This window comes from Pieris rapae, chromosome Z (assembly GCF_905147795.1).
Source record: "Pieris rapae chromosome Z, ilPieRapa1.1, whole genome shotgun sequence".
Taxonomy (NCBI): domain Eukaryota; kingdom Metazoa; phylum Arthropoda; class Insecta; order Lepidoptera; family Pieridae; genus Pieris; species Pieris rapae.
In genome coordinates this window covers 9,303,299-9,322,294 of record NC_059534.1, presented here as the reverse complement: position 1 = coordinate 9,322,294, position 18,996 = coordinate 9,303,299, and the positions used below count along the sequence as shown (strand labels likewise).

General features: G+C 33.4%; 1 protein-coding gene across 3 annotated transcripts in view; it reads right to left on the bottom strand.

The window, feature by feature from the left end:
- LOC110999047 (homeobox protein caupolican) overlaps positions 1 to 17,828 on the bottom strand; it is a 44,448-nt gene extending 26,620 nt beyond the window's left edge. The window contains exons 1-3 of one of the 3 annotated variants that reach the window (XM_022267929.2): positions 17,099 to 17,828; positions 16,544 to 16,858; positions 1,869 to 2,195 (exon numbers count right to left, since the gene is read on the bottom strand). In XM_022267929.2, coding sequence (XP_022123621.1) covers positions 1,869 to 2,195; positions 16,544 to 16,585 — 369 coding nt within the window. In that variant the 5' untranslated portion in view covers positions 16,586 to 16,858; positions 17,099 to 17,828. The remainder of the gene's footprint in view (positions 1 to 1,868; positions 2,196 to 16,543; positions 16,859 to 17,098) is intronic. The other 2 variants (XM_045634243.1, XM_022267930.2) reach the window with 2 other exon arrangements.
- Between the last annotated feature and the right edge of the window lie 1,168 nt (positions 17,829 to 18,996).

Genomic DNA, 18,996 nt, shown 5'->3' with positions numbered 1-18,996 from the left:
AAATTGTCAAAAATAACCGTCATAATGTTAATAACTTAAAATGTAACACTTACATACGCTAAACATTAAATATGTGTGAAGCGGTTTCAAAACACGTTTTTTGTATCGAATCATTCATAGAAAAAAATGTAACATGCTTTTAAGGTCAAAATGGCACCTGTTGTATTGAGGTTTGTGTTTTGTAATTATAATTAAATAGATTTAGTTCATTAGGCGATCATTTGCATGATAGCAATCATTGAAGTACAACGTGTCAACATGTTCATAATTTATTTTTTTGACATTTATTTGTATGCTTTGAATTTACGAAGTAAAAATTAATGAGGACGATATTTTGTTTCTTCGATAATTTTATTATATATGAGACGTGAACTTGCGAACATATGTAGTGATTACTTTGTTTGTTTTGTAAAAATATGTTCGCGGTACCTTAGTGCTTGCTGTATGCAGAGTTTCTTAAGTAGGAATTTTGGAATCAAATTTGGAAAAATTTAAAGAGTACGCCTGTTAACATTAAATATAAAAACAATATAGCTTCATGACAAATCACTAAATATTAATTGCACAAATAACTTAAGTATTTAATTACACATAATAAGCATAATTATCTCTTCTAAATATAAAAAAAATACTTATTATCGTTTAAACGTTGTGTTGACGATTTCATACGTAAATAAGATTTTTTACATAGTTCCATGCTCTCAAATGTTGGTGAATATCATGGTTATTGTAAATCTGAGTGTCATGATGATTTGACCAAACCAACTGATGATTATTTTACCAAGATACGCAAACAGACTCATTTTACCTTACTCTATTCGTAAATATTAAGTATTTTGGCTGATATTGTTGTTATGAATGTACTCTTTTTAGTACATAACCGCAGATTAACTTATGAGTGTTAAAAGTTATCAGAATTTAAATATTATATGTTTTAAATTTAGGTTCTGTAAAATTTTTTATTATTGTTTCGTATAGAATAACCCACAACAGCTAATCAAAATATATACTTGGTTTCGTAGACTTATGACCGAAAAAAAAGACCAAGGGTAAGAAGGCGGAGAAGATAGATAAGAAAGACATGGATAGAGAGAGAGAGATAAATTAGGAAAAAGTCCGAGGAAGTCCTAACCTGTAAAGGGTACCATCAATACTACTGAAGGAAGTTAAGATATTAGGATAACAATATATAAAACAAATCTAAACTGTATATTTTTTAAATATAATTATACCCAATGGGAGCAAGTAATAATTATCTAAACTTAAAACACTGATTGACGTGAATAATGATTAATAATCGTGAATGTAGGTCAAACGAAAATATTCTTTCGCTACATTTTATGAGCTAGCACGTGCTTACTTCGTATTTAGTAAGCTCAAATAAAACTAAACTATTAATCTAATTTCTTAAGTGTTAACGAAATTTGATTGCCGCTAATTTTAAGTCAGTATTAAACACCTCAAATTTAAGAGATTTCCTTCAAGAACATTTTTTTGCTTTGGTGTGTAGTGTAAGGGCGCTTATCATAGATTTAGAAGTAGATAGTACCGGTGATCCCAGAGCTAATCCTTCCTCGCTCAACAAATAAGTATCGCAATACAGTGAGAAAATATTAAAGGCCACCAAACTTGTAAAATTTACTTGAGTATTTTATTTATCTGTTATTAATAATAATTATTATAAATACTATGTGGGCTAAGAATATTGTAAATCCTGCATGTGTGAGTGTTGGAAATAAAATAAATATGTATATAAATAATATGACTCTTAAACTTTTAGCTTACGAAAATCATTATTATTACCATGTACCTCTAATAGATATTATTATTATAAATAAAGGCTTTTCTGTACATTGCAAGATTCTTACCGTATTAGCATAGAAAGGTGGCTGGTCAGCAGCAAGCGCTGGGAAGTAGGCCGCCATGCCGGCAGCAGCAGCCGCGTCAGGATAAGGTGAACTGTACATAGAGAGAGGAACACCAGACGCGAGCCGCTGGTAGTTGAGAAACTCGTATTGGCAGGAGCAGACCGTCTGGCCTGTGATAGGATCTTGGAAGATGGGGCGGCCGGTGTCACAGCAGCGGGTCGCAGAAGCGGCGGGTGAGCTAGCCCGCCCGGGACCACCGCCGCCCGCCCCGCCACTCATCCCAGCCTGCGCCGGAGGTGGGCTGTTGGAGGCTGTCGATATGGTGCTCTGTAAGTTGTAAATTTTGAAATGCCTTTATGGCTAGATTCCACATTCGCATTTGCAGCACAAAATATCACAGTTAACACAATTAGGAGGCCTCCGTGCGCACAGCGGCATTCGCTCGAGCAAGTTCACGTGGTTATCCATCAGTCTTGACGCATATTAAAATTCGAGCGCGAAAAAATCCACGGTATGATGGGTTATAGATGAGGATTTAACGATTGCAAGGGGTGCAGTATGGGCGTAGCTGCCACCTCATCAGCCCGCAGTTGGTAGGCAAATCGGACACGCTCGCGAAACCCTTTCAATGCATTGTGCGAAGAAATTAGATTATGAAGCGTCTTGACGCTAATGCGATACGATTGAAAAATTTTGAATATGATTACAATAGGATCAGGAGCGCATTATTGTTATAATAGAATTATCTACCTGAATCGATTGCACGGTCGCAGAATAAACATTAAATCGTCCGGACAAAGCGATCCCGTCCCTTACGTCCTCGATTGAGCGTTGCGGATTCATACGTGGATAAATAACTTTCTAAATATTTGTCATTCGAATGAAAAATGGTTCCAGTGACCTAACAAATGCTGCCTCAATAGGATTAGAAACCGAGAAATGCCACCCGCTTATGATACGACCCGTCAGTTAACGAAATTAAGTATTAAACTCCCATTGTGTCCTTTCCGTGTTATTATAGGATATTTCCGGACCAAATATATTGTATTTCGATTATAAATCTTCCATATTGTGATAACGTTGGCATATTCGTTCTGGCGTCAAGCGTGTCGTTCGTAAATGCAGGAGCCTTTGGGAAATGTCGTTTTTAACCTTTTGTTGCGTAATTAGGTTGCGATGTAAACGTAGCTGTCACGACTCGGCCGACGGTGGCTTAGGCGGAGCTGTGCTCGCAGACTTAGGGCTTCCACCCTAAACGGAACGCCATTTTACATAACCTTGTTTGAAAATTCGACCTATCGCGACGCTTTCCATTGCGCCGGTTGAACATTTATTGTGCTGAGGGTATTATCGAGGTAATCCCGAAGCCGTTAAATGTGGAATCCCTGCATTACGTACATTACATACCCTGCATAGTTATTTAATCCTTACTCGCAACACTACGTATACCGCAGGTTTCGGGGCAATAGGTATTGATGCCATATCGTTGTCGATTCGACCTAAACTGATTGTAATAGAGATTAAATTAACCTGCTCGTTTGACGCTGAAATTGACGGCCATACTTTAAGGGATTGAAACGTTCAAATACAAATGAAATAAATATATACACACGACAAAGTCGGCAATGTTTACAAATTGGGGACAGTTAATTTAAAAATCAATAAAATTATAATATAGTTTAATTACGTTATTAAAACCCGGATAGATAATGCAAAGTCAGAAATTTGATAAGCGATAATTTGCCGAGTGCTTTGAGAAGTTGGTTTGCTCACTTCAACGGTACAAGTAATAATTATCACATGTGTTAGCTTTGGATTTCGCACTCGAGGGACGCTCAGGAAATTGCCTCTTATGCACACCATTTGTCGAAGGCCACTTCTCAAATGTTTTTGCTGTGATGATATGCCCGTAAATATTGATAAAGTGTCAATGGGATGTTCGGCACTTGAAAGCAAATGTGTTTTATTTTTTTTTATATATTTAAATTCAGAAATAGTTTTTAATTGACGTCACAGAGTAAAAAAACATGAAGAAACATTCACGAATACAATAAGTTAAAATTTATCTCAAGTAATATATCACTAAGACTGGTTGAGTGGGTGTCTCCTAGTTCGGTTTATCACAACTAAGTTTAATTGTTAGTATGGCAAAACGGTTCGATAAAGGAGTTTTTTTATATTTCAACCTTATCTTTGACATTTTTAGAAATTTATTTTACATGCAATCAAATGTTTGACGAGGTTTTGTCTATTTTGTTTCTATTCATCAATTCGTGTTGTATTACAGTAAGTACTTGTTATATTATTAAATTTCAATAGTACAAGGAATTTTATAATTAGTTTTTTTTACTGGACAGCCTTCTAGAACGATCGCCAGTGCATTACCGTCATAAAGAAATAGTACACCGTTTTCTTGAAGAAACCTATAGTCGAATCGCTACGGAAATACTCAGTGGGCAGCTGATTTCATATTGCTGCGTAATCAATAATATGAATTCCATATGTTTTATATTTGTTATGAGATAAGAAGTTTGGTGTTCTGTTTGCTTTATATGCACAGAAAACTATCCGTATTAATTACTTGCATTGTCTCAATGGTTAAGTATGTCTATTAGATTAAAAAAACGTTGTCATCGCATCCCTTTGAAACATCGAACGGCGCGGATAAAAGTGCCGCATCTTATCTCTTGCAGCCATCTTTTAAAAAACAAACATAAGAAATGTAGGTTTTTTCATTTTTTTATCGTAACCCGCAGGATGTGTTAGAGTCGTTAAGCCCTTTTAAGTGTTAAACCATGTAACAGAATATTCGGGGTCCGATCTATTAAATGTTAATCTAAGAGAAATCGAACGACACGAATTTCGTTAAAGACATCAGCAAAAAATATCGTTGACATTGTGACGGAGCAGGTAGGTTTTTTAGGACGTATTAAATATAACAGATCTTCAGATCGCATCGCTAAATTAGTGACAAAAAAATTTCCGATCCCTATTTGTCAGTTACAATCATTCGTCCCAGTGATTTTGTCCTTTTAAGCATTTTAAATGTTGTTTCTTTTAATTACAGAGGTTTTTGATTGAAAAAATTAATGTTCAATACTTTAACGATCCGTTAAGAAACGATACCTAGTGCTATAAGTAGGTTCTCTCGTTTCATTCCCGTATCGCACCTAACAGCGGAAAAATTACTTCACAACTCATTGCGCAAGGTTACACTACAAATCGGAAAATTTTTGAATATTTGGATAAATTTGTCTTTGTTTTCTTAAAAAATGGTAACCATGGAAACATAGTTACACGGGTGCTTTTGTTTTAAAATAGAGTTCTTGAACATTGAATGATCAAGCATCAAATTCAGCGCAAAAGTGCTTTCGTCTTTTGTTTTTATTTTATAAATTTAAATATTCGAACAATAGTATCGAAGCTATAGTTTGCATATGGGCAGGTTTAAGCTTTATAGAGGAGATTCTGTTCGTCATAGGGACTAAACGGTATGAGGTAATCCCCATCGATGGATAGACATTTACAATCCCTCTCTCAGTCACCTTATACCTTGGGTATTTTCATTTAATATAAAGAGGTTTTCTATTTCATCACTTCCCAGTTATAATATATACCATAAGTTGAGTAAGTATAAAAAATTCTAGCCTTACGAGATATATGAAGAATAATAAGTGTTAATATTTAGTCCAACAACACAGTATAAAAAGTGAGCAGAAAACTAACACTAAATCGATCATGTCATATCGTATGCCTCGGAGCGGTTTTTATAATTTCCTTTTCCAATAAAAACATTGACCTTATCAGGGTAACAGTAGTAAGCTTGCATTAACGTGCATCATACAAAAAACCCTAACAATGAACAACAATCGTGTGAGTCTTAATTAAGCAAGCGTTAACATTAATTAATTTGCTATTTTTTCGCTGGATCGATCTAAGATACATGCAACACTTTCGCCAGATTCAGGGGTCATTGACTCGAGAACACCTTTCGATCAATGTGTTATTGTTAAACGGCTGCGTTTCGGTTATTTACATAAAACTGTGTTTAATTGGACAATTATGGCGCGTCATTATTAGCCATATCCCTTATTTGATAAATTGGCCCACCCCTGGACGCTTAATGCCTTGGAATTCACACCTTAATAAGGGAAGTGAAATATTAAGGAACACCGAACTAAATGATGTATTAGGTTTATTGGTGTATGATGTATGGAAATTTATTTTGTATATTTGGTCGATAGAAACAAGTAACGGTTGATTTTAGCTCTTTCAAACGTGGTTTCGTGTTATGTATTATAAAAAAGTAATCTCGATTTCTACTTAGCACTTAAAGCTGTGGTCAAAAGCTAATTAGGTTGTTAAAATATACAAAAGCTCACGTTCTTGACGGTGCACGTTATGTGTTTTTTGCGTACCTTTTATGGTTTAATGTTATTGAGGCCTAAAATTTGAATTCACAAGCGAATCCACGGTAAAGGAATGCAATTCGAGTCACTCAATCAATCCAAACTTCGGGAACATTTATTGTTGATATGGTCAATTTGTGGCGATTAGGTTGACTGATTCAGGTTTCAATATTAATAACAATACGGGTCTGTTTATATTATTAGTAGACTTTTACTTTAAACTCAGTTGTAGTCACGTCAAATTTATATTAAAACAGAATGAATCGTATTATTTATTATAACGTTCTTATTTTCGCCAATTTTAGAGGCACGATTGTACGTAATATTATATTGGAATCAGCTTAAAAAAAAGTGAATTTTTCTTATTGTATATTAAGTTGCACAAATATACTAGTAGCTGTATTTTGGGTGGTACCACAAAAATGCTTAGAACTGCATTTTAGAGAACGCCATATCGTCTCTAATTAATTATGAATGCTCATTTAATAAGCATAGCACCTAGGCTATTGCGGTCATCTAGGTGGCCGCGGTGGCAGTCCGAATTTATCATAGACGTCATAAAACTCGATAACCCGACACATGTTCAGATCGCATAATGCGAACGCTGAATTATCGAATATTGGCGCCATTAAAGCAGAGCCAATTCAAAACATCCCGTGCTTTTCCCGAACGATCCTTTATTACTCCCTGTCGTTACCTACTAATCGACCACTATTACTAAAATAACTGCGAAATTCAAACCAAACACACGATCGCGGAACACCACATTTAGCCTCACTTAACTCTTAAGCGAATTCAAATAAAAACGGGCGTTGTCATAAAACTCAGTTGTGAATAGCACTTTCATCTAAATGTGTTACATTGTACTGGCTGTTAAGTAAAATAGTTTGAGAAAATAAACTTTGATTAATGTGACCATTGCGTCTTTGATAGCCTAGATTTTGATATAAATTTGGATCAGAACCTTGCGTTACTTAAGACGTTTTATCAATTAATACTTGTAAGTACCGAGCTCTGAACAGAAATGTGTAATTATTGAACACCATATATTCACACGTAATAAGTAGCCGACAAAGGCTATTATCGGCTAATTAAATTTCTTTGAAGTCATAGTAATTATTTGTTAGAATACCGCCTAGGACTGTGAACAATACACAGATAAGATTATAAATCTAAGATATCTAGACACGTTCGATAAATACTTGATTATATGTTTTTTTTAAGATTTACTTTTTACAAAACATTTAATTATTTGTCTATAAATAGATATATCTCTTTAAGCAGTATTATACATAATTTTTTTATTAAAAATTAAATTTTGTAATTTTTTTTTCCTTGTATAAATTTACCGCAACGAAAATTTATTGTAAACTTTGATTCCTAAAACTACCTCGTCTACAGATTGAATGAGACATAATTGTATTTATGAATCTCGGTATCCCGCGGCGTGATGAAGTGACAACTGACACTAATCGAATCCTAACTCTTTTATTTAGAAAAATAATAAAATATACGAATCTTTTAAAGCGGATGGAATATACTGAAGTTGGAAGAAATATCCAAAAATAATCCAGTGATGCTGTTGTGTTATTAGTAGAAGGAGAGTTGCAGCTAAAAGCCAGCAATAGGAGGTGGTATAGCGTGATTCTTATGCCGGAGGCTAAGCCATTTTATTGGCAGCAGAGTCAAAGGAGTAAGTTATAGACCAGTAGGGCATTGGTAGATGACCAGTAAAACTAGGTTTTTCGGTTTTAGTTTCGTAAAGTGCTAGTGTTAATTAATTAATTACACTCATAGAATACATAGCACATATAGACGCTAGTTCAGCTCAAAAGATCTATCTTATTCACTACCATGAATATAGGTACCTATGTCTTCTGCCACGGCATTATCGCCGTGGCATATAAGTGTTAGTTGAATACTGATATTGCAATCAAAGATTGGACAAGTGGCTACTTCATGATGGCCAATCATTAAATACATTATTTGTTTGAAGCGTTCTGCAATTTTGTTGGTCGATACTAGCACAGATTAGACACACCCATAGACAGATTACTGGGCGAAACAATGGGTTGAGAAGGTGATTAAATTTTCAAAGGCATGGTGGTTTCAAAGCCTGGTAGACTATTTAGACCATAAGTTTTGACAACAATTATAAATAAATTGACTGTTTTTAACATGCCATTATGATTATTAATAATAGCTGTGGCATACGTCTGCTCCATAGCATAATGCTCAGCACAGACACACAACTACAACGCACACACATTTCACACTTAAAATGTTGTATTTCTTTCCCTAATACTTCCAAATGACATTTGCATGTCTATTTGTATATGATTATATTTATATACTTAGTAGAGGTTGATGATTTTTTACTGTATCCAGATTCATGACGACATGTGTGGGTTTTCTGTGACTGTCGACTTTTGTTCTTATATGATAAGAAATATATGTATTATATCTTAGATACCGTTGGGTATTTAACTATTTGTAATACGTTTTAAATTTAATTGAATTGAAACTTTCATTCACTATTTGTAAAGCCAAAACTCGGATATTCTTATCTTCGATCAGATTAATAAATACTCTTCAGAGAAACCTACACAAATTTCTTGGAACATATCGGTGTAGTGTCGGCATTAAGTGATCATTTTAGTATAATGTACAGTGCCAGCTGTCTTAGCCGTCTTTACCACATTTCACGCTTGGCTAAAAATTTACACCCTGCACGATTCTTTTTATATAGTATTAATTAACGTTTGACATATTTTTTTATAATTACGACATACGATCTAAGGATCTGGAAATATTACATTTTAGTTTTTATATTTTAAGGTTATGTTAAAGTAGCAACAATGAATACATAACATTTAATTGTTTTTGTTACATATAATGTAAATCAAGAAAATTTTACAAAAAAGGCTTTACTTTTATACGATCAATTAATATCGGTGGTCAACGGAATTCAAATTATTATAATATAATTTTTATGGGATATTAATAAGTGGCCGAAATTTGGCGTTAGACAAAGCTATGTAAAAAGTTTTTAGATTATACTTAAGTTGGGCAGATGAACTGGACCAATTTTTATTAGACCCACGGGCTTATTCGAACAAGTAATGGAATTTAAAAGTCTGATATCGCATTACTTACAGAACAATAGTGAGTACTTAATTGCGTATTTATTCTTTATTTGGAAAAGGTTAGCGTGGAAGTTTAAATTGTGCGAGCAAAAAGGGGTCAGGCTTGGGAGTGCAAACTGCAGAAATGACGAAGATTGTTCATGGCTTATTATTAAATAAATGGCGAGGCATTTTGTTCCCTTTATGAGAGACTGGCGAATTCATTGTAACTGAACTTAACTTAGTTTTATATGCTGCGATTAAATTAATATCGACCGTACGTGTTATTATTGAAGTGAAACTTTTTGGTGTTGGAAAAATGTTACCGGCACATTTTTCGGGTACGCGTCACATTTTTCCGTTACGAGGCATCTTTTTCTCGTTGTTTTTGATTCGATGAGATTCGAAGCCATTAATAACAAACATATATAATAACGATAACAATGATATTAATAATTCTGTAAAAATTAGTTACGTAATTTACAAAAAAATATATAATATATTTCAGAATTTATATTTAGTTGTTTACTTAATTTACAATTTAACTTTACCAATTTCTGTGAAGTTGCATATAGAAGATCAGTTTTGAAAAATAATGCCTAAGTTTCACTTTTTAAGTGTGTACACTAGTACACGCACACATGTTTTACACATTCCTCATACACAAAAATATCAATATTCATATCAGATTATAATAACTTTTTACATTTACATTTTTATATAAGCTGTTGGCTACCTAAATAAAAATTAATATGTATATTATTACCATACTAATATATTTATATATTATAGAGAGGAAATACTAATGTGTTTGAAACTGGACCAATTATACTAGATAAGTATCATAGGCAAAATTTCAAGAAAAAAAATCATGGGAAGATTAGTAAGTTATAAAAGAATTATTATTAAATAGTCTGTTGGCTAATTCAATAAACATTGCTTCCGTACATTATTACAATGAACAGTGATGGCTTACACCGGAACCCAATCTCATATTGTTTTCAATCTGAGATCAGACCGTGACGGTCGATCGATCTGCATCCCAATAACCAAACCCTACGAGACAATCCATTTTTGCCAATGGATAGAATGCCCTTCGCTCTTTACGTACAAATAATATTAAAATATACATGTCTATGTTTAAAACATATCAAACATCTTTTTAATTATTTTAAAAACTGGTGTAAGTTAAAATCTTAAGTTAGGGTATTGGCACTTTCAAACAAAGGTCTATCCACATACACCGATCATAGGTATGGATAGCTTGTATCGACAGATGGCTATTACAATCCATCGATTGGTTATGGTCACACTTTTATCAATATTTAGATTAGGATGTCTATCTCAGATAGTCAAAAATGGATTGAGATAGGTTATTGGGTTTGGGCGTTAGTAGTTTCAGCGTGCGACTTCATCACTGAGGTGGTTTGATTCCCGGCTGCACAATGGAGTTTCTTTCTATGTGCGCTAACATCTGCCCGAACGGTGAAGGATAAAAATATATATAGGAAAGGTGAGGAAACCGGCTTGACTTAGAACCAAAAAGACGACAGGGTATGTCAAGGACGCTGATCACTTGCCTATTAGATTGGCAAATGATCATGAAACTGAAATCCCAGCACCTAAAGTTGGTTGCACCACTGATTTATATTATTACCATTAGTATTAAAGGATCCATATATTATAAACAGAGGAAATACTAATGTAATGAATAAATTTAGAAACTGGACCGCATAATTAATATATATTGCACACGTAACATACTATTTCATTTCTAAAAAAGTACATGGGAAGTCTAGTACTTAGTTAGTAAAAGAAAGCTTTTTCCTAGTTACAAGTGGTTTATATATCAAATTTTATTACCATTAGAATCACGAAATTAATGTTCCTACAACATTGTCATGTGACCCAAATAAGACGTCACTACGTTTGTGTGCAAATGTGATTTGTCGAAAATGATTTAGTAATTTAAAGTCGAGTACATATTATTTAGACAGGAACTTTGGTAGACACTGGTTTATATTACGTTGCGATATGTCGAGAAATTTACGAAACACTTGTAAATTAATTGTTCTATGTTTGATTTAACGCTAATGAAGTCTAAAGTATAGTGGAATAAATAAATAAATAAATAAATAATACTAATGTGTCGTCGTCCAAGGGGAGTAGCTACGGCATATTATGAGGTTTTCGAAATATAAAAAAATACTATTATTTGAAAACTAAATTAAATTTTTTGTTGTAGCTTTAGAGAGGGATTGGAGGACGAATATACCTTATATGGGTAAAACTATATGATAATTAATTTCAACATATTTAGAAGTAAAAGGCCTTATAGATGTCTTCCGGATTTAAACAGTATTCAAGATGTTTACATAATTAATTCAATTATTGTTAAACCAACTCGAAAAAGTATTAGCAGTTTTTTTTAAATATTTGTGCACTACCCTTTGTATTATTACATTTTACATCTCATAATTAACTACTATAGTAATATATAAATTCCTCGCTGACGTAAATGGAGTTATTTATCGTTTATCAAAGGAAGGCACCGGTTTAATTTAGAAATTGCAATGCACGCAGAGGCGGAGGAAGCTGGAATTGCGTAAAGATAAAAGAGCTGCCCAAGGCCTGGTATTCTACACAGGAGAGTTATGAAAAATTCCACCTACAAAGAGGATAGGTCAATTTATAGAATATATCAAATTATTTGTATAGGATAACAACCGATACTACTGGACGCCCAAAAAGGACAGTAATAGCAGCCTATGAACAGTCATTTTGGTGTAACATCGATATGTACCTTCATTACATGTCACGGCGACTGAATCGTTAATAATTTTTCCAAGGCTTTAAATTTTTTTCGTTTTATAATATTTCTTAGTTCTGTAATATTAGTGATAATTAAGTCACAGTACTCCGAGTCGCTTAATATAGTTAATACTCCAAATAATTATCAAGCAAATAATCAACGACAAGTAATTTGTATGTTGAACGTATAAGAGCAAAGTTTATTTACAGAGTAAATCGCGCTATAGCGAGCCAAGGCTCTTAAACGTACGTACAAAAGTTTACAGCCCATTCTTGTTCTTAATTGCTATTTAAATAAAAACCATGAAAGCAATGGGATACGCCTGCTGGGGAAAAATGTAGCGTTCCTCGTATTTTAACGTCGGAGCGTGAATTAAAAAAATGCAATACATTTTTATACCTTTTTACTTTGGTCCCTTTGTTTGAATCAGTGGTTTTGGAGCATTTGTTTCACAATGTCCATAGTGACAATTGCTTATTGTGAGTTTATAAGTTTTAATTACTCTAATTTTTACTGTATCATCCATCTAGTTATATATGACTGAATTGTCTCAGTGCGTTTAATTATTCCAACGTTGGATAAAAACTTGGAACTTTTTATTTAAATAAAAAAAAAACATGTAAGTGTTAATTAATTATAAGCAGGTGATGAGATATTAAAAGCTTATCTATTCAGAAAAATAATTCTATTTTCGGAACGACAGCGGAAGTGTAACGTTGATTTGGATATCATAGATAATAGCTGTATTGTATTATATAATTTTGACATTAATTGAGAGAAATTATGGGTATGTCGACTAAGAACTAAAATTAAACACACGCTCTATGTTCATTATAGTTTGACGACTTAATGTCCAGACATTCACACATGTATGAAAACTTCATGCGCTAAAACTCAACACAGCATTAAAAAATAATTTTATTTTAAACTCTCAATTGTTTAAGAATCCAGGCTCGGTTATACACAAAACAAAACGTCAAAGGAATATAATCCCTGTCTGTATTAGCATTGATATCAAATTCAATCTATCAATTAAGATTTTAAAAACCTTAAGACACTCAACATAAGCTCTGACTTAAGCTTAAGGGCTTCTGAAGAGGCTAAGAAAGGCGTCTGCCCACAATAAAGCTATTAGGTGGCCGGCAATGCTACAGAGAGGAAATAATGAGGATAATCCTCCGAACTAGGGGGCGACGCCTCCACAAACATCTTATCATGTTGATGGGGTGGCACACACACGAACAATCTCTACACAAAACCTTCAAGATTGGTTCAAAAATTAATTATTAATGAGAATTACATTCGTGTTAAACCGCTATTTACATGTGGCTTTTATAGACTAGTATCGCACTGTTACTGTATTATAGTATGCCCTGGTTTGTCCCGAGACAGTTATTTTTTTACATATATTTGGGCCTACGGAACGCCCATAAAAGGCAGTCATCGCAATTCATGAACACCCATTTTTAGCGCGTGCGTTGCTTGGGCTAAGGAGAAATGTACTCAAATTTTGAATCTCTTAATCGGGAGTTGATTCCACCGTTCGCTAGTTCGCAAAATAAGTTTGCAAAACGGACTGTGAAAGACTTCAAGCCACCGAAGTTATTAGTTAAAAATTTACATTAATACTGCAAAAATTAATTCATTTAATTTCTAGCCTATATTAAGGTACATAGATCACATATGTATTACATAGAGTGACTAACGTAATAACGAAGTATGAAGACCCTACATATAGGTTTGAATAAAATGTCATGACGTAATGAAATAGTTTGATCCTTAAGAAATATTCAATAACGATTGACGCAAACGCTAAACACGCAAATATTATATCAGAGTAAACGTTGCTTATAATAAACAATAACTATTATCTTTGGCATCCCGTTTCAATATCCCGCTAACCAACAGATAAGTATAATGAGATCGTATTATTATGAGTACCGTGAAATTTAATATAGTATTATCGGATAACAAATAAGCGAACGTAATCTAATAATACACTAGCTGGCTACTTGTTCTGATTTTTTGAATATCGAAATTGATTTTGCGATAAAATATGATAAATGTTAGTTTGAATGACAAACGATTTTATATTCTCAATATATATATTATTTTGACTTCACACACTTTTTTGTACAATGAATTTAGGCGTAAAACTTTTACAACCATGCAGACGTAAAATGAACGGGAAGATGAAACTCTTTAATATAATAATATTCTTTCAATAATAATAGTTAAGACAAAATATATACTAATTAAAAGAAAATTTCTAAAACTATTCAAAAGCTATTAAACTAAGTATCTTCGCTACTCCGATCCTTAATCTTTAGTCAATCTGCAATACTAAATTTTCTCTATTTTTAAGTTAATAAGTAATAAATAAATGCCTCGCGAATTATAGAATCACTTAGAAACTCAGCGATAAACATATAATATATTAAACAAATATAAACGATAAATTATACTTAAATTAAGGTTTCTTATTTGAAATGTAATCTCAATAAGAAACTAACACAGCTACTGTAAACTGTTTAGAATTAAAATAAGCATTGGATAGTTCTGTCTTCTGTTAAAAACAACTTTGAATAATAATATTCTAATGGTCTAGTACTCTACATAATAAAATACCACCTATATTTTGAAGCCAACTCCAGTATTAAAGCCGTATTGCGCAATTAATTACTCACCATACTCTATAATTATACGAGCTTTGCTTCAAAACTACATAATTGTTCCTTTGACAGGAAAATTGTCTTATAGGGGTGAATATGCAAATAAAGATAGTTTACGATGAAAGAGTAATAATTGTCTATTAAATATTATTAAACCGTTTTTAACCTTTGAGTTGAACTTCGGTTTTATTTATTACGCTTAGAAAAATGTTTTGTAGCGGTAATTTGTGTTCAATATTTATTGGTTTATTCACGTTACCAAATAGGGAGTTAGATTGTTCGGAACTAATAAATACTATATGAGCTATGTATTGTTATATTTATACTAAACATACTTTCAATTAACTTAAAAGGGCCTCTACTTTTATGTATGTCTTACGAGTCTTACTGGTTTGAATGTTGTGGTCTCTACAAGAAATTAGTAATATATTTAGGGTCTGTTTCACAATGTATGGATAAGTAACACTGGCTATGAGACACATAAATTATTCGGATGATAAAAGTTCCGAATAAGAATCTTTTCGAAGCGTTTCATGACGAATAGCGCTATCTGACAGTCTTGAAACGCAATAATAGTGTTTATCCTACCAATAAGTAATAAATAGTTTATTTAAAACTTATCCGGACATTGTGAAACAGACCCTTAATCTATTAATATAGTAAAAACAAATTATTGTTAAGTTTTAATATGCGATAAAAAGCTTTGTGTGTTGGACACAAATGATTTAATCGGATTCCGTAACTGCAAGTTTGCCTGTTTGATATTTGGATTTCTATCAATGGCTGGAATATTCAGGTATTTTAGTTTAGAAGGCATTTTTACAAATGTTTCCTGTTTTGATGCAATGCAATGAGTTTCACGATTACATTTGTATATTTATGAACAAAGTTCCGCGTTAAACTGCGCTGTTATTTCCTATAAATTACATTAATTGTACAACTCTTTCAGAATAATAACAATACAAATAATGTAATTTTAATGAAATTATATTTGACGCGAGCTGTGAAGCATCCCGGGCTCACTGAAATGTGTCATTTCATTCACTATTCGATTTAAATAAAATTGGCTTAAGTTCTAGTTCATTGAATTAATGTGCTTACTTATTTGCGATTGTTCAATGTGTCTAAATACTTGTACCTAATATAACGTTATAATATAAATTGTAGTTTTTTAGCGCTGTTAATTTTTAAAGGTAATTGTTTGGTTATTTACTGTTTTTTCTATACATATTTTATTCTTACATATTTGCCGTATTTAAGACATTAAAAAATTGCCCGAATAGAAAACAATTTGAACAAAATAAAAATAAAATATATTTGCTTATATTTAACTGATTTTATTCATACTTTTATTATTTGAAATATATTTTTAATTTTGTACTGCTTTATTGTTTATAGCTGTAACCAATTTAAAATGAAGTAATGAAAAGCGGAGATTTTAACGCGTAAAACATTTAAAACAATTTAAAAAAAAATCTATAATTTTAAAACCACATCATACCGCACTCAAAATTTTTACATCGCGCAATACAATCTTCAGAATCCCTAAAGAATGTCAGCCTAACCCATAATCTTTACGATTAACTTTAAGGATAACCACGTAAACAAGTAAACAATATCGCTTAGCATAAAATGGGACAGCTCATAGAGCCGTTACCTGATTCGGAGGAGATCCACGAAACGCAAACTGGGAGGTCATTTTCACTAAATCACGTAAATGTCACAGTCACTTCACAGTTTTTGTCACTATTAAAGTCCGATGCATGACCGAATAAGCATTGCGATCGATCGCAAGCAGAGCGGTTGGAGCGAATCGCGTGGTCACGCGCGCGGCGGCGATGGGTAATGCGGTAGCAGCCCGCCAGGTGATAGTAATTGGCGCCGCTGTCCTTCTCTACAGACACCCGTCCCTCTCGGCGCGCACACGCACACTGGCCCCTGTGTGCGAGCGAGCACACTACTGATTGTAACCCTTGAACAAGGAATGCGCTGATTTAGGATTTTAAAGCGCTGTTAGCCCAGTTGCTAGGCTATAAAGTTAGTTTTTCAACTGATTGTTTAGGAGGAACTACTACGTCATGATAAACATATAGTAGATACTGCATTGTAATTGTGACTCCGTGATAATTGTAAAGTTTTAATTTTAATTACATATTGTTTAATTAAAGAATAAATAATTATATGTATTAATAATATAAGGTGCTCTACTCACCGGTAGGCGATGGCTTCATTCAGCGCTAGCAGCTTATCAAAGAATAAAGCGCTTAATTTGTCAAATAGACCGCTTTATTGTGAAGCAAGTCGCACACCTCTCCTTCTTTTCACGCTCGTCGTTTGACCCCGCGCGGCTCCCGACGCTCTCGATTTTTGCGGTGCGATGGGTGGCGCCCGCTTCAGGGGCGGCCCTACGGAGGGGGCAGCCTAAGTGGGGGAATGCACTCCTTTCTTTTTTAAAAGCGTCTCTTTCTTTTCTCGTATTTTTTACGCTGCTGTCGGTATGAAGCGGTCCCTTTTATTTCATTTTCATACTTATATATTGTGATAATTAACAGTGAGGACACGCACGGCGACTCGTAGCTGACTTAATGAAAGCTTTGCATGTGATTTAAGGTAACCGGGGTATTTGTAATTTTTGTTACCGTTTGTTTAGGTATGGATTTCTAGCTGCGGTATACTGTGGTACCAGTCATTCAGAACACAAAATTTGTAAGCGGTTATAGAGTATTAGGGACCTATTTCATGCTCTGTGTGAGTTTACAGACACTGACAATGCGCTCTCACTTTGATTCTATCTTTATCACGTCGCATTGTTTCATACCTTTTATAATATCACTCCTTATTCCAGCTCAATTTCTCATTAAGCGCATAAGCTAAGCAGAGATGATACAATCGTCACAACACTTATATGAAGCCTCACTTATAATTTATGGTATAGTCGGCAGACGCTACAATTAAACAAAAGCATGTGTCGAAAAAGCGCTCGATCGATTCCCTCTTTCTTATCGCGCGAATATTACACAGTGAACGCAAAAAACTCACACAGATATAAAATATTCAAACGGTGTAACATAAAATAAATTATCTTAGGTGTTATTTGTGTGTGTGCCCCCTCCCCTGGGCGGTTACGGGCGACCAATTGGGTCTGTCGGCGCGCGACTCGGCATCATTCGCTCTGATGTTTGCGCTCTTGTAACACGTCACGGCCATTGCTACAATTGCTTATCTAGTACAGGCTAGTTTGAGGCGAAATTGAACAATCTTATTAGAAAACGTATAGGTATAGGGCAGTATTACATGAATAGTTATGACATAACAGTATAACAATGTAACTAGACTAAAACGAAATTGATTGAGAATTGTTTCCGTTGTTAGATATTCCGTTGATAGAGTCTCTTGAAAATTTCTGATTTTTCACGCTATATTAAGTAATTATACGTTTGAATATATAAAATTAAACATATATTTTATAAAAGGTACCTATAGGTATCAGTTATCACACTGAATTTTTTGATTATGATGTCACACACGTATGTATGTTATGATGTATTTAATAGTTTATTTTAACTAAAACTTTGATAGAGCATTGTTTTCGTAGATGTTTCTTTTGAAAAATATCAAGAATTTATTATTTTATATATTATTTATTAATTTTAAGAATTTATCAAGAAATTATAAGTTCGTATACAAATTTAACAATTTTATTAATAAACTATATATCACTAGTAAATGAATAATTATGACATCGACTGTAATACAATTTAACTAAAATTAAACTTGTTTCGTTTCTGTAGTCAAATATAGGTATGTTTCAATGTTCATGTTATTCAAAAGAATGAAAAAATATTTTTTTTCTTTTAGAGCTGTTCGACATGTTTATAAAATAGGAATTAGACATTTAGAATTAATGTTTATTATTTTTATAGAATGAGTAAAAATTTTAATAGTAACAGTTTTAGACTTACCGCTAAGTATAACGTAGAGCAGTGTTGGCCTCTCATACCTGAGGTCGTAGGTTCGATCCCCGGCTGTGCACCAATAGACTTTCTTTCAATGTGCGCATTTAACATTTGGTCGAACGGTGAAGGAAGGGGAAACCGACATGTTTTAGAC